Source organism: Notolepis coatsorum (genome assembly GCF_963971535.1).
Source record: "Notolepis coatsorum genome assembly, chromosome: 2".
NCBI lineage: Eukaryota > Metazoa > Chordata > Actinopteri > Aulopiformes > Paralepididae > Notolepis > Notolepis coatsorum.
Window position 1 is genome coordinate 57,098,985 of NC_140166.1, and position 17,277 is coordinate 57,116,261.

General features: G+C 42.9%; 1 protein-coding gene across 1 annotated transcript in view; it reads left to right on the top strand.

The window, feature by feature from the left end:
- The window catches only part of got2b (glutamic-oxaloacetic transaminase 2b, mitochondrial), a 43,251-nt gene extending 26,398 nt beyond the window's left edge, over positions 1-16,853 (top strand). The window contains exons 6-10 of the mRNA XM_084307978.1: positions 1,207-1,311; positions 5,634-5,784; positions 10,037-10,202; positions 14,206-14,356; positions 15,192-16,853. Of these exons, the coding sequence (XP_084164104.1) occupies positions 1,207-1,311; positions 5,634-5,784; positions 10,037-10,202; positions 14,206-14,356; positions 15,192-15,314 (696 nt within the window). The 3' untranslated portion in view covers positions 15,315-16,853. The remainder of the gene's footprint in view (positions 1-1,206; positions 1,312-5,633; positions 5,785-10,036; positions 10,203-14,205; positions 14,357-15,191) is intronic.
- Positions 16,854-17,277: the final 424 nt, after the last annotated feature.

Consider the following 17,277-nt stretch of genomic DNA (forward strand, 5'->3'; position numbering starts at 1 on the left):
TCGACGAGTGGTATTTACAGACCGAACGTCCATCTCCGCCGTTGGTGTCACAGCGCATGCGCACCATGCCGCGTTCACGTTACTGGGAAGAAGCGGAAGAACCAGTTTCCGACTGGGAAAAACCATTCACGTCAGCCTCCTAGTGGTAATTCCTACTAGGACATATGGGATTCTTTTATAGACCCCATATCTCCCACTTCGCGTCACGAATTGCGGAAGTATGGATGTGGGCGTTTCATCCATAGATATATATAGAGTCAAAGCGTGAAGGCTTCCTAGTTGTAGCAACGAGATGTCCTCTGGTTCTTCCGCTTCTTCCCAGTAACGTGAACGCGGCATGGTGCGCATGCGCTGTGACACCAACGGCGGAGATGGACGTTCGGTCTGTAAATACCACTCGTCGAGTAACAATGTTTTAAACTGTTTATTAGCAACTCCGAGCTTCCAGACCCCATCGTGAAGCTGTGTTAGACCCATATTGTACGCTGGGTATCTTTGAAATTCAGATCTGATGTATTCTTGACACACCGCAAGCCCCTTGACGACGCTTGGTCGTTTCGCTACTGGGTGATCGGGGCGGGTGGGCAAGTGACTCCGGTCACAAAAGCCACAGGCTTGCAAACCGAAAGTCACGAAAGGGGCTAATCCCTTACCTACTCTTACTAGTTACACTGCTGGCCAGTATGACTTACTACCATAGTGTCTTTATACCTGTATCACTGTACATATTAATACTATATCTATATCTGTACATATCTCTTACCTACTCTTACTAGTTACTATATCTATATCTGTACATATCTCTTACCTACTCTTACTAGTTACTATATCTATATCTGTACATATCTCTTACTTACTCTTACTAGTTACTATATCTATATCTGTACATATCTCTTACCTACTCTTACTAGTTACACTGCTGGCCAGTATGACTTACTACCATAGTGTCTTTATACCTGTATCACTGTACATATTAATACTACAACTCTGTACATACATCTGATTAGCACTATTACTCAGTAGTACTAATTTATATATTTTATACCCTGCTGTAAATCTTATATTACTATTGTACTTTACTGTTACATTTGCACTCTGGTTGGATGCCAAACTTCTTTTTGTTGTACTGTACTTGTGCTGCGTGAATACAATCTTTATTTTGGTTATGATCTTTTAAAAGGCAACATCTGTGTTTTTGTGTCGTAGAAAATGCCAGCGAGGAGCGTGATCATGCTCCATGCTTGTGCCCACAACCCCACCGGAGTGGACCCCAAACCAGAGCAGTGGAAGGAGCTCTCTGAGGTTATAAAGGTGAGTGTAGCTAACTCTGAGGATGTGTTATTGTTAAGAGCTACAGGCAGTCTCTTATCTATCTCAATCACCTACTCGAGATAGAAGCCTGTGGCCGCTCGATATCCCCCAGCGAGGTGCTAAACTCGCCAAGTTCTCGAGTCAATTACTATTTCTGTCAAGATTACTTCAAGTCACTGGTCTAGTTATATCCAGTTGATATGAAATGTAAGCATGAAGAGTTGTTGATCTCTTCTTGTTTGTAATAAACCGAATGTATGTCTAGGAGAACCATTATTGCCTATAATAAAAATAATATTATTATTATCATTATCATCACCGTCCTCATTTGTGAGGGAAGGCATGTAGCCTGTAGGCATGTACCGTCATTTTACGTAATGCCTGTTAGGCTGCTTCTCTGGAAGCCTGATGATCTTTCGTCACCACCACCACCATCATCACCGTCCTCATTTGTGAGGAAAGGCCTGTTAATAACATATAAATTCCTCTAATAGTAACCGGGTCTCAAATACAAGCCGGGTCTCTATTAATGGCCGGGTGCGCTCTTGAGCTAAGCAATTATAAGCCGGCCTCCTAATACAAGCCGGGTTACTAATATACTGAGCTGCATACTGAGCTAGTTACTTGATTTCACTTTGAAAACGTTGAAATGACCAGTGACCACCTGTAATTGCACTGTTTACTATTTCATACAGTACTTGGTTTCAATAAATGAACCCAGTACATTTTACTGGGTTCAAACTGACACAAAATGTTAATTTATTCATTATGATCCATTTGAAAATTTGAAATATAGGCCTCCCTCTTATACAGGCCTCCTCCTAATACAAGCCTGGTACCCGCTACAGTTGAAACAAATACAAGCCGGGGTTACTATTAGAGGAATTACGGTATATATATATATATAACTTTTAGCTGAAAAGCATTAACCAGTCAATTGATTCAATCTGTATTAGGTTACAGTACATTATAGTCACCTTCAATAGGAAATCAGGGCGGCGGCCGGCGTCGTGGCACATTGCTGGCAGAAATCAGTCCAAGGATTCAATGGATAATTAGAAAAAAAGTAATCTTTATTTCAATGAAGTTACAAAAAAGGACTGTATTGGATATATCCATTACAGTTTAAAAGATTATATAATACAAAACATCTCATCTCTAAGATAGCAAAGGCCTAACACGGCTTGTGCCTGCCAAAGCAAAATCCTGCATCTTGTCTTCTAAAGTAACAAATGGAAAAATCCGAACATCTGAAAAATCTGTCTCATAGCAAAAAAACTCTCTTTGTCATTTTGAGCAAATGAGCTTTGTCCGGGGGACTCTACTTTGAAAAATAGACCGATTCCGTTCCTTACGGTATCGGCCGCTAGAAGAAAGTGTCTGCAAGTAAAATCTGAAATTCTGAGCTCTCGAAGTTGGAGCAGTCATTTTTATATCATATCGGGACCTCTTTGCCATTGGTCCAAAAACAGTGATGTCACAGCTATGTCATTCCACTAGCCAATCAACGTATAACACACATAGTAAGGATGGACTCCTCCCCTTCTAGTCGTTACATCTACTGGAGAAGTAACAGATTACCTTGTGTTGGAAAATCCCTATCTGTTACTAGCAGGTAGGGGTGGACGGTATGGTCTAAAATTTATATCACGGTATAATTTGAAGCATAGACGGTAACGGTATATATCACGGTATCAGTGTTTCCGTTAGAATAATTTTTTTTGCCTGATAGGCAGGCTATATAAAGAATGACATCCTCAAGGCATGTAGATTTATAATATTTTAACTTAAAACTAGGCTACTTTTGCGTATAAAGTCATTATATTCCAAATAAAATAAGTCCCGAGTCGAGACTCCGTGCTGCTCCCATTGCAAACAGCGGGGCTGGATTTTGCTAGAAGCATATGTAGCTGCAGAGCCGCAGAGCCAGTGGCTCTTTCAGGTCGTTCAGCCGTTTGGTGGGGGGGCGCTGTTGAGCGGGCCTGTGACCAGACCTGAAAGAGCCACTGGCTCTGCGGCTCTGCAGCTGCATGCTATTTCGCAAGTCCACTGCTGCAGCCGTCCTCCCGTCGTTATCATAACACTACACACATATCATAATGTTTACAGCAAACTGTAGTTGATCACCAGGTATGTTTTATTAACGTAAAATAATTCATATAAGAAAAACGATAGGTAAGATCTCTTACCTTTCTCCACTGGTTAAAAATGCCAGGAACTGAAATTGAAACTTGCTGTGCGCCGCGGTGATATGTGTTTATTATGAAATGAAAATTGCGTGTTGACACGCCCAGTGCGCCCACTGCGCGAAGCCTCCTAAATAACTTTTTCCAGTTTGCACATATCTATTATCTATGACTAATTCGATCTATTTTTAGGGGCAAATGCGATTGAAATAGTCGCGCTGTGGTTACATGACGTCATTGCTATTTTAGAGCTGCTCTACCCGGTTACACGGTATAGTCAAAATCCATACCGTAGAGCAAATTCATACCGTTTATACCGTATACCGTTTATACCGTCCACCCCTACTAGCAGGCTACCAGAGGCCCCAAGGTCGTCTCACATTCTTAAGGGGCCAAGCAGTATGGAAGCAATTGCCCTGTGTTGCATGAATAGCAATTGCCCTTCTTTCATGAATAGTCTAACACGCCTATATATACAACTCAACACTCGTATACAATAACACTGATTGATCACACATCATATATGTATTTTGTAGTTTAAAGTATAATATGTATGTATATTTTTGTATTATAATTTATAAAGGGTTAACTTTTGTAGGCAGAGATTCACTCCTCTGCTCAGAGCAGTCTCCCAGGCCACATTCCTAGCTCCACTATTAGTAAGATAAGAAGATGAGGAAGACTGCTGTAATATACAGTACATGGTCCTTCTAGCATGAATAGCCTAATATAGTATATATATATATATACAGATATATTCATACATATATATATACCTGTACTATTCAATGGCCACATGTTCACTCTATGCAGGCAAGACAGGCAAGGGTTAACATGTGCCAACCTGCTCCCAGCTTGGGCCTGCTCTTAGCTCAAGGCCACAGATAGAGAGAGCACATTCCCCCCCCTCTAACAGAGACTGCACTTTTCAAAAAGGCTTCTGCCTCCATTCCGACTGCACATTAACTGTAACATAGTTTTAAAAGTGTACACATCACACATTGTAGTTAAATGTTGTATAATAGCTTTCCCCTCGGTATGGTGATAGGAGGTCAGACACATGGGGGGAAGCACACATTCTTACAGCATCCTCTCTTATATACATGTTAAATGCTCAATATACATTGGTGGATATGTTCTGCACATCATTCTCCCCATCATTCTCCCTCTGCTTCATAAAAACAAGGGCTAACTCTGCAGGATAGATAGATCTATGCATTCTGCATTCCATTCTGCGTTTCTGCCGTGTTTCTTCTCAACTCCTTTCTGACTGGGCATTACCAGCCAGAATACATATCACATCTAGACACCTATAGTAACATATGCCTAGATTTAAAACAAATATATACAATAAACCTATTGTATTGATTCCATTGATTCCATTCTCCAGGATCACGCAAGATATTGTAGTGTACACAAGTTACTGTTCCAGAGTCCACAGTCCATAGTTCTCACAGTTTTACACAAGTGGGAGGAAGAATATACAGACATTCCTCATAATCATATATAAGAACAGGATGTCATAATAACCAGTGTCACTAGTTGGCTGTGACACTTCACAGTTATCATATGTGTTAGTGCTGTCAATAGATTAAAAAAAAATCACTAATTAATCTCACAATTTTCTGTAATTAATCTAGATAAATCTAGACTAAAATTGCATTTTTCTACTTAAGACTGAAGCTTGTAACAGATATTTACTTGAGTAAAATCATGGAATTAATGTAAAATCAACACAAAGAAAGTATATTTAGATTCAAAGACTATTTTAATAGCTTTCTTTGAATACAGTTTCTCTCCTGTGAAATACAAATGTTCAACAAAACCATCAACATTGACTCAGCTAGACCTCTTTCTTATATCCGCGGCGCTAAGATTGAAGATTTTTCACTCCATAGATTAATCTAGATAGATTTATTTTAATGCTTTAAATAATTTAAATTAATCTCAAGTTAAAGCATTAATTTTGACAGCCCTAGTTATTAATGATGTCTCCGTCTGTCCTGACATGTGTTATTAATGATTTCTCCGTCTGTCCTGACATGTGTTATTAATGTCTCCGTCTGTCCTGACATGTGTTATTAATGTCTCCGTCTGTCCTGACATGTGTTATTAATGTCTCCGTCTGTCCCACAGAAAAAGGACCTGCTGGTCTTCTTTGACATGGCCTACCAGGGCTTTGCCAGCGGGGACATCGACAGGGACGCCTGGGCCGTGCGGTACTTCATCGAGCAGGGTCACAACATCCTGCTGTCCCAGTCCTTCGCCAAGAACATGGGTCTCTACGGTCAGTCAGGGGGACGGCTGGCCATTAGAACCATGACACAGGATTACAGTTACAAGTCTTCATGTATCACGGTGGATTCAAGATTGTTTATGGTCATGTGCTCAGTTATACAGACAGTTTGCCGTACAATGGAAATCTTACTTTGCTAGTCCGCCCTTCACACAAAATCACACAATACTAAAAATGAACAATTGAAATACAAGCGAATGCTAAAATAAGGTAAAAATAAGATATTTTTTATTTCACTATTTGGGCACTTTTACACAATTCCTGTGAGTCTATGGAACACCTCTGTAATTTATATTTTTTTAATTCATTGTTTTCTATTTCTAATCAACTACTCAAACAGCATTTTTCTACCTCAAGATCTTAAGCCATTTTGAGCCTGGGCACCTAAACGATGCCACACAGCCACATTATCATGCAGCTGAGTCTCTCTGACATCACAGATCAGCACATTTTCAGATGACTCAGTTCAGTGAGGGTGAATATTGTGAGAGGAGAATTGGAAGAATGCGCCAATATGAGAATTAGAGACATAGATCATATTAATATAAGTCCACATAGCTAGGAAACAATGCTAAACACTGAAAAAGGCCATTTATAAGATAGTTCCCCTTTAATGTCTACGGACGATAAGGCCAGAATAACTGATGGGAGTATAAGTAAATAAACATGTAGAGAAGTAGGCGTTTTTATTTTATTTTTACTTTAGAGACCAATTTACAATGAAATGTGTTCATCTTGGCAGCGACATGAATGATTTGGCTAAAAATAATGGCTGTTCATTGATGTGTTTCAGTTGTGGTGGTTAGAGAACGAACAATGGTGCATTACTGCCACCTAGTGGAGAGAGTAGTTACTGTCACTTGAACAGTAGGGATCATCAAATTTCAAATCAAATGTATTTTGTAAAGCCCGAAATCTCAAGGTAATATCCCCATGGGCCAGACAAGTCTTCTTTAAACAAGTCGAGAAGAAACATGACAATAAATCAAGAACAAAAACCCACCATGAAATCCAAAATAAATGTAAAATAAATACATTTACTAAAGATTACGTTTAATTTAAAAACACTCCCAGACATACCCAAGCGAAGGTAAGGGAACACTCACTAAAAACCTAGCTAATAGGAAAAAAGCACCACCGGCAATGTGGAGGAGAGAAACATTAGAAGGGCCGTTCAAGGGGGCATCCCCATTTTTGGATGTCGGTGATAATAGTGTTGCTATGGATAATCGATGGGTGGAGAATAAAACTGGCAAAATAGTTGGTATGTATGAACATATACGTGTAATAAAACACATATGCAATAGCAACTGGGGTACATAAGACAATTTTTGAAAGATTTAAATAGAATATGGCTAAGAACAACAACAAAAGAAAAAGCATAGGGAAACGAGCGCTAGTATGAAAATAGGACAACGGCTAAATGTCGAGGCTCGGAGCTCAAAATATCAGTCATTCCGTTTGCACACGCGTATGTATTCCACTCGGATCCATTTGAAGTATGGGTGCGACGTAGAGAAGATCGCACCATCTTGGCCATCACCACGAGACATCCACTCACAGGGAGACGGGGACAGGGGTTAGACAGTTTGTCTGTTTGTGGTGGGCGGACATAGGAGCAATAGATACATGTTGTAGTAAGCATATGTGTGAATAGAATAGAAGTACTTAACCCAGCAATGAACTAGTCACTAGATCAGAATCTGAAAGGTCTTTATTGCCAAGTGGTTTACACATGCAAGGAATTTGATTTGGTCGTTTGGTGTGACATTAACGGACAGACAATTGAGGTAGAATGAAATAAACTAATAAACCCTTTCACTACCATACTACAGAAGTAGTGTTAGCGTAAAGTAGTGTTACGGTTAACCGTCTGTAGTGTGGTAGTGAAAGGTGAACCTGTAGTGAAAGGTGAACCTTCTGTAGTGTGGTAGTGAAAGATTAACCTTCTGTAGTGTGGTAGTGAAAGGTGAACCTTCTGTAGTGTGGTAGTGAAAGGGTTAACCTTCTGTAGTGAAAGGTGAACCTTCTGTAGTGTGGTAGTGAAAGGTTAACCTTCTGTAGTGTGGTAGTGAAAGGGTTAACCTTCTGTAGTGTGGTAGTGAAAGGTTAACCGTCTGTAGTGTGGTAGTGAAAGGTTAACCTTCTGTAGTGTGGTAGTGAAAGGGTTAACCTTCTGTAGTGTGGTAGTGAAAGGTTAACCTTCTGTAGTGTGGTAGTGAAAGGTTAACCTTCTGTAGTGTGGTAGTGAAAGGTTAACCATCTGTAGTGTGGTAGTGAAAGGTTAACCTTCTGTAGTGTGGTAGTGAAAGGGTTAACCTTCTGTAGTGAAAGGTTAACCTTCTGTAGTGTGGTAGTGAAAGGTTAACCTTCTGTAGTGTGGTAGTGAAAGGTTAACCGTCTGTAGTGTGGTAGTGAAAGGTTAACCGTCTGTAGTGTGATAGTGAAAGGGTTAACCGTCTGTAGTGTGGTAGTGAAAGATTAACCTTCTGTAGTGTGATAGTGAAAGGGTTAACCTTCTGTAGTGTGATAGTGAAAGGTTAACCTTCTGTAGTGTGGTAGTGAAAGGGTTAATCGTCTGTAGTGTGGTAGTGAAAGGTTAACCTTCTGTAGTGTGGTAGTGAAAGGTTAACCTTCTGTAGTGTGGTAGTGAAAGGGTTAACCTTCTGTAGTGTGGTAGTGAAATGTTAACCGTCTGTAGTGTGGTAGTGAAAGGTTAACCTTCTGTAGTGTGGTAGAGAAAGGGTTAACCTTCTGTAGTGTGGTAGTGAAAGGTTAACCTTCTGTAGTGTGGTAGTGAAAGGTTAACCTTCTGTAGTGTGGTAGTGAAAGGTTAACCATCTGTAGTGTGGTAGTGAAAGGGTAACCTTCTGTAGTGTGGTAGTGAAAGGGTTAACCATCTGTAGTGTGGTAGTGAAAGGTTAACCTTCTGTAGTGTGGTAGTGAAAGGTTAACCTTCTGTAGTGTGGTAGTGAAAGGTGAACCGTCTGTAGTGTGGTAGTGAAAGGGTTAACCTTTTGTAGTGTGGTAGTGAAAGGTTAACCTTCTGTAGTGTGGTAGTGAAAGGTTAACCTTCTGTAGTGTGGTAGTGAAAGGTTAACCTTCTGTAGTGTGGTAGTGAAAGGTGAACCGTCTGTAGTGTGGTAGTGAAAGGGTTAACCTTCTGTAGTGTGGTAGTGAAAGGTTAACCTTCTGTAGTGTGGTAGTGAAAGGGTTAACCATCTGTAGTGTGGTAGTGAAAGGGTTAACCATCTGTAGAGTGGTAGTGAAAGGGTTAACCTTCTGTAGTGTGGTAGTGAAAGGTGAACCTTCTGTAGTGTGGTAGTGAAAGGGTTAATCTTCTGTAGTGTGGTAGTGAAAGGTTAACCTTCTGTAGTGTGGTAGTGAAAGGGTTAACCTTCTGTAGTGTGGTAGTGAAAGGTTAACCTTCTGTAGTGTGGTAGTGAAAGGTTAACCTTCTGTAGTGTGGTAGTGAAAGGGTTAAAATAGAAGTAGAATAGAATAATAAAGCTAAATGACTAAATGTAAATATGAGAGAAATAAACAATGGTGCAGATCAGGGTCTGTATGTCGGTCATAATATATGTTACTAATAAATACAGGCAATAAAAAAACTTCTGAATATGCATGTATATATATATATATATATTCAGACGTTTTTTTTAAATGTTTTGCCTGTATTTATTTATTTATTTATTTATTTATATATATATATATATATAAAACAGTAAAACACGTGGTCCTCCTGCTGACTTGTTTTACACAGTTTGTTAGTTTGGATAAAAGATCTCCAGGTGTCCAAACAGTGTTTTTTCTGGAAACCTTGCTGACGTGTGTCTCTGTCTCCATGTCTCCGTCTCCATGTCTCTGTCTCCATGTCTGTCTGTCTCCATGTCTCCGTGTCTCTGTCTGTCTGTCTCCATGTCTCCGTGTCTCTGTCTGTCTGTCTCCATGTCTCCGTGTCTCCATGTCTCCATGTCTCTGTCTCCATGTCTCCGTGTCTCTGTCTGTCTCCGTGTCTCCATGTCTCCATGTCTCCATGTCTCCGTGTCTCCATGTCTCCGTGTCTCTGTCTCCATGTCTCCATGTCTCCATGTCTCTGTCTCCGTGTCTCTGTCTGTCTGTCTCCATGTCTCCGTGTCTCTGTCTCCGTGTCTCCGTGTCTCCGTGTCTCTGTCTCTCTGTCTCCATGTCTCTGTCTCCATGTCTCCATGTCTCCGTGTCTCTGTGTCTCTGTCTCCAGGGGAGCGTGTGGGAGGCTTCACCGTGGTGTGTAACGATGCTGAGGAGGCCAAGCGGGTGGAGTCTCAGCTGAAGATCCTCATCAGACCCATCTACTCCAACCCCCCCATGAACGGAGCCAGGATCGCTGCCACCATCCTCAACACCCCGGAGCTCAGGACCATCTGGTGAGTCACTGCTGCTGCTGCTGCTGCTGCTAGGGGTGTAAAGGTACACTTATCCGTACCCAACCATTTCAGTGAGCGTGTACCGTACCGAACGGCTGTGTACCGAACCAATACAACGCTATGTTAACCACTAACGACCGACCGCCCACCAGGGGGCTGTTTTTTTCACAATCTAATATAATAATTATTATTTCTTTTTCTCTTTACAAGTCGATTATTAATTTCAATATAGAATATTCGTTGACAGCCCTACAAGTACAATTAGTTACTGCACACTACATCACCCCTGAGTGGAACATGGAAAGCCAAACTTTCCCCCACTGTACCGAAAACCCGTACCGAACCGTGACTTCAAAACCGAGGTGCGTACCGAACCGTGGTTTTTGTGTACCGTTACTAGAGATGTTCCGATACAATTTTTTCCTTCCCATTCCGATACCTAAGCTTTGGGTATCGGCCGATACCGATACTGATCCGATACCAGTGCATACATTAAAGAAATAAATAAATAAAAACTATTGTATAAATTACCTTTTTTTTCTTTATTTATTTTTTTACAGATACCGTTTTATATATATACTGTTTTTTAGTAATAACTAGAAAGTAATGGTATTTATTCAACAACAGGTGATTGTATAGATTAGTATTAGTATCATTAATCAATGAGTATGGGGCTGCGGCACTGCAGATATGCCCTAATCCGCAAAGTGTATCTGCTGTTAAAATGACAAACAGCATCACACTTTAAAACACGTTCATTTTATAATCCTCACTCTCCGCAGGAGATAAATAACGTCATGGGATCGGAGGCTAGAATTTACGTGTACTCGCCGATACCGATACCAGCATTTTAGGCAGTATCGGCGGCATTTCCGATACTGGTATCGGTATCGGAACAACTCTAACCATTACACCCCGACTTACTACTGTTATTACTGTTACTGCTGTTACTACTGTTATTACTACCTCACCACCCTGGAGCTCAGGACCATCTTTTGCTGCTTCTGCTTTGAAATATACCTGGTCCTAATTACATGACTTCATCCATAACTCTCTCTCTGTGTGTCTCTCTCTGTGTGTCTCTCTCTCTCTGTTGCTCTCTCTGTGTTGCTCTCTCTGTGTCTCTCTCTCTGCATCTCTCTCTGTGTCTCTCTGTATGTGTCTCTCTCTCCTCTCTCTCTCTGCATCTCTCTGTGTCTCTCTCTGTGTGTGTCTCTCTCTGTGTGTCTCTCTCTCTCTGTTGCTCTCTCTGTGTCTCTCTCTCTGTGTCTCTCTGTATGTGTCTCTCTCTCCTCTCTCTCTGCATCTCTCTCTGTGTCTCTCTGTATGTCTCTCTCTCTGCATCTCTCTCTGTGTCTCTCTGTATGTGTCTCTCTCTGTTGCTCTCTCTGTGTGTCTCTCTCTCTCTCTGCATCTCTCTCTGTGTCTCTCTCTGCATCTCTCTCTGTGTCTCTCTGTATGTGTCTCTCTCTGTTGCTCTCTCTGTGTCTCTCTCTCTCTGCATCTCTCTCTGTGTCTCTCTGTATGTGTCTCTCTCTCTCTGTCTCTCTGTATGTGTCTCTCTCTGTTGCTCTCTCTGTGTCTCTCTCTCTCTGTGTCTCTCTCTGTGTCTCTCTGTATGTGTCTCTCTCTCTCCTCTCTCTCTCTGCGCCGCCCCTATGTCTCAAATAGATCCGCTATCAGCTCTATCTTTAATCTTTCAAAATGTTCAGTTGCTATTGCATGCACTCATCTGTGTTTCACTACACACATGAGTGCTTACTTACCAACTGTCAGTCTGCAACACTACTATCACTGACATCTAAGAAGGGAGATCCCCCCTTGAATGGCCCTTCTAAGGTTTCTCTCCTCCACACTGCCTGTGGTGCATTTCTTCCTATTGTTAGGTTTTAGTGAGTTTTTCCTTACCTTCGCGTGGGGTCTGTCTGGGAGTGTTGCATTCATTTATTTATTTAAAAAAAATTGGACTTTATGGTGTTTTTGTTTTGTTCTTGATTTATTGTGATGTTTCTTCTTGACTTGTTTAACACTTTCAGTGCCGGGCCGTGTTTTCCTTTTTACCCCGTTGAATGCCACCATCCACGGCCAATGTTAACGTTAATATCGCCTAATCTATGTTTTAAATTATGGCTATGTGTCTAATCTGCCCGTCGCTTATCAAAGACTCATTTTCCAGTCAACATTGGCAAGGCAGATTGTATTTTTATCGCTTAATTTCCGTTTGATAGCATTTTGAAAATCACCCGTTTTCCGGGGGGAAAAACAACCCATGCCTATGATGATCGCCTTTTACTGGAATATTCCAAAACGTTGTCATTTGTTGGCCTATTTATGAATAGTTTTCAAATAAACGCTAGATGATCGATAGTATATGTGTGCGCATGCACGCTCGTGCCGTGCGCTGATGACCGCTGCACTTATTTCCTCATGGCTTTTACAGTCAAAACAGCCATATCACATATCGCATAAACGCTTATATATCAGTGAAAACGAGTCTGATTATCCTAACATTGATAACATAGATTCCTTACCTGAGGTCAGATGGTATCCAAATGGTTTATTCCAATTTCCGATCGCCATTCGAAAAAATTGATAAATGTATTGATCAACCGTGTATACAGTATAACACATGATCCGCGCGGCTCAGAGGCTCCAGAATGAACTCTGGTAGACCCCGGCTGCATCAGTGAGAAGTCAAATGTGGAGTCAGAAATCCGTTCTCCCATTCACTTTCATTGAGTCCATTCCAAAAGGGTGATTTACCATCTGGGAGACGATAGTGGGCGCTTTTTTCACATCGGAGCGCCGGCGGTCCCTGGATCTCCAACGGTAGGCTCGCGTGATGCAATATGATTTCAGATCGCTAATAAAAAGATAAAATACCCGAGAATACTCGGGGCGTGGCATTCAACGGTCTGGTCGTAAACCCGAGAAAAGCCGTGAGTGGCACTCAAAGTGTTAAAGAAGACGTGTCCGGCCAGGCGGCTACGTGGCGTAGTGGGCAAGGCGCTCGCCACGAAATCTGGAGACGCTGGGCTTGCCTGTTCGAGCCCAGCGCTCCACATTTGCTTTCAGTTTAGCTGGTCGTCCGTACTAATACACATTGGCCGTATTAGGGGGTGGGAAACTGATGGGTGGGGATCGGGCGTTGTGGACAGCGACTCCTACAGGTCGGTTGGTGCGCCTGCGCAGTAGAATCAGGAAGTGTCGGGGGCAGCGTGAGCCTCCCACGCGTTACTCCTCGCCACTGAGAGATCGCGCTGTGCAGGTGAAAAGATGCGACTGCTGTTACCTCAAGTACCGGAGGGGACTCGTGCTATGTATGACTTAGTCCACATTGCAGCCGGCTTGTGGGAGGCAAGAAACAGCGTTCGAGACAGGGGAGGGTTGAATTGGATGATACGAAATTGGGATGGGAGAAAATATAGAAAACGGGAGAAAAAGTGGATAAAAAAAAAAAAAAAAAAGCGTGTCCGGCCCATGGGGACAGTAACGTGTGTTGTTGGGCTTTACAAATAAATTTGATTTGATTTTGATCCCCTCTCTTCTCTTTCTCTCTCTCTTCTCTGTATCCCCTATATCTTCCCTCTCTCTCTCTCTCTCTGTATCCCCTCTCTGTCTTCTTGCTCTCTTCTCTGTCTCCTCTCTCTCTCTCTGTCTCCTCTCTCTCTCTCTCTCTCTCTCTCTCTCTGTATCCCCTCTCTCTGTCTCCTCGCTCTCGCTCTCTTCTCTGTCTCCTCTCTCTCTCTCTCTGTCTCCTCTCTCTCTCCTCTGTCTCCTCTCTCTCTCTCTCTGTATCCCCTCTCTCTGTCTCCTCGCTCTCTTCTCTGTCTCCTCTCTCTCTCTCTCTGTCTCCTCTCTCTCTCGGTCTCCTCTCTCTCTTCTCTCTCTCTCTCTCTCCGTCTCCTCTCTCCTCTCTCTCTCTCTCTCTCTCTCTGTATCCCCTCTCTCTCTCTCTCTGTCTCCTCTCTCTCCCTCTCTCTCTCCCTCCCTCTCCCTCCAGGCTGGGAGAGGTTCATGACATGGCCAACCGCATCATCAAGATGAGGGAGCAGCTGGCAGCCAACCTGAAGAAGGAGGGCTCCGGCCTCAACTGGCAGCACGTCATCGACCAGATCGGCATGTTCTGCTTCACAGGCCTCAAGCCTGACCAGGTACACGCACACACACACACACACAGACACACACACACACGCACGCACGCACGCACACACGCACACAGACACACACACACACACACACACACACACACAGACACACACACACACAGTGTCTCCTTTGATCAAACTAGCAAGACATTCAACGTCCGTTTCACCTCTTTCGTCTGCTTATCAACCAGGATGCATATTATAAGTTGATAAATCTAGTGATCTCTAGTTGGAACAAGATTGTGTTGCTAAGCATGCGAAGTGGAGGGGGGGGGATGCAGAGGTTCCTGCCACAAACTCGGCCTTAGTGTCCAATTCTCTTGACACTATAAATGAGGAGCTATAACCTCTTGACCTCTACTGTAGTGTCCGCTTGTCGCTCCCCAATGAATCGACAAGCGTCCAGGATGCACCCGCAATTAATGATCTTACTCAGTCCCAAAGTTTGTGATGTTGAATGAATTGAATGTCCAAAGTTGCCGCCGGTTCGGTTTACAGGGTTTATTGTTGTCCAAAGGTGAATGATGGTGAATGAAGGGTTAAATCAGAACAGTTGTCAAGTGCTCCATTGTCGGTTCCAAACGGTGAGACAGGTAGGAAAAATGTATCCTCATCACAGGTGCATGGGATTACGTTAATTAGCTAGGCTATTTATAGAAGAGTGGCTATAATGGAGGCGGAGAGCCCTCTAGTGTTCAAACATAAATAAGACACTATCCTAAGCACAATAATAATATTAATAAACAAAACACTCATATGGCCTTTACATCTACATTATAAATGAAGAGCGATGACCTCTCTTTGAAGAGCTGTAACCTGTGTTTATGTCTCTCTCCTCCAGGTGGAGCGCCTGACCAAGGAGTTCTCGGTGTACATGACCAAGGATGGCAGGATCTCCATGGCCGGCGTGACCTCCGGCAACGTGGGCTACCTGGCGCAAGGAATCCACGCGGTCACCAAGTAGAGGAGGAGCGCGCCGGCCGGGGGGGGGGGGGGGAGCGGCGGGAAGCATCGCGTCGTTCCTCCATTCCATCCTCTAAAAAAAAAGAGCTGGATTTTCTGTTAGACACTTTCGTTTGTGGGATTTCATCACGCATTTCAATTTGGAAAAGTGGTTTGTGTTTAGGGTGCTGTTTTTAAACTGTTTAGTCCCCCCCCCCCCCCCCCCCACGGTTTCTCTTGACCAGGCGGTCGCGCTGACTGACGAACTGATGTCTGATGATGTTTCTCTTCCGCGCTTATTTATTATGTGGATACTTTATAAAAAAAAACGCCTGTAGTTTAAAAGATCTCTTAAGTGTGCTCTCTTTGCGGCCACACTCGCTGTGGTTTGTGTTTCAGTACGAGCCTCGGTGTGTGTCGTTCTACACGCGTGTGTGTGTATTAGAATCATGTTTCTCAAATCTCTTATTGCACTTTTTACATAGAAGACGAGGCTCTGCTAGGCAGCATTCTGCTCCGTCATCATCAGTTTATCTGGGACTCTTTGATGTGTATATAAAGTATATAAAGTATTTCAGGATCAGTGGCCTAAACATCATGAAATAATACCCCCCCCCCACACACACACACACACACACACACACACACACACAAACACAACCCCACTGTTGCGGAAATACAGCTCTTGTTAAAAGTACCGTCATCTTAAAGCACCGGTACCACTAACGCGGGGCTACGGCAGCGTTCTTAACGGCAGAGTGATGATGTCAGCAGGGCGGCGTCTGCATCGCAGCCCTAAACGTACAGTTTGTTCACATATCTTTGTTGTTTCTTCTCTTGAGTCCCGAGTTCTGTGATCTGGTTTGACACTGATTGATGATTGACAGGCCCGTGCTGTGTGTGTGTGTGTGTTCAGACCTCCGCCGGGTCACATGACTGAACCCGATGAACTGCGACGCCTCTCTCGTATCGGTATACACAGTGCGACACTACGTAGGATGGGAGTAGCCTACTGATCCCACACCAGTTAAACTGGTGCGGTTCGTGGTCATGTGACCTGGCCACTGATCCTAAATCAGTAGTCTATAGTACAGCCACATCGGCTCTGACGTAGCGCTATGAAATGCGTCGTAGCCGATACTAGACCGGTTAGCGTGCGACCTTTGGACCTGTACGGTCGACCCGGTCAGCCGCTCGGTCACGTCTTCTGTCTCTGGTGCTCTGACTGGCGTTAGTGTTGTCCGCCGCGTGTTAAGTGTTCCGTGTGGCTGTAAGTCTTCTTCTCTGACGGGTTTTTGTTCGGTGCTTCTGTGGCGACAAGGCAGCAGTTCCTCAGTCAGTCCCAGACCGCGTCGTCAAGTCGTCATTAACTAAAAGATGCGCTGCTCCGCTCCGTGGATCAGACTTGATTATGAGTGTCTCTGTCGAGAGATTGTGAGATTCTTTGTACAGATGCCAGAATGTTGGAAGGTTTTGCTGTTTTTAGCATTCTGTCAGTGAATAATGGAGCGCTGGCTATGTACCCTCTGAACAAACAATAAACCCATAAATTATTGAAGTATTACCTGTACTGTGTTTTTTTTTTAAGGAGAGTCCACTCTCTCTTACAATTATTTTATTAATTTAAAGGTACTATAGATAAATATTCACTAATTAATTTATCATTAAAGAAAATTGTGCCACTATATGGTGCTATAGATAACATTGAACCACTAGATGGTGCTATAGATAACATTCAACCACTAGATCACTTATCACACTAGAGCACCAGCATGCCATTTATCCAATCATGTACATTCCATGTGGGGGAAATGGGAAGTAGGGAGGGGATACATGCAACATGTAAACAACATTAATTTAGGACACGCTAACACTTGTTAAATGATCAATTCATTCATCAGTAATTATTTGAAGGGTGGTGGGGGGGGGGAAAGCAACACTTTTATTCTGCACCTTTCTAAAAGTTTTGTGGATGTATTTTATTC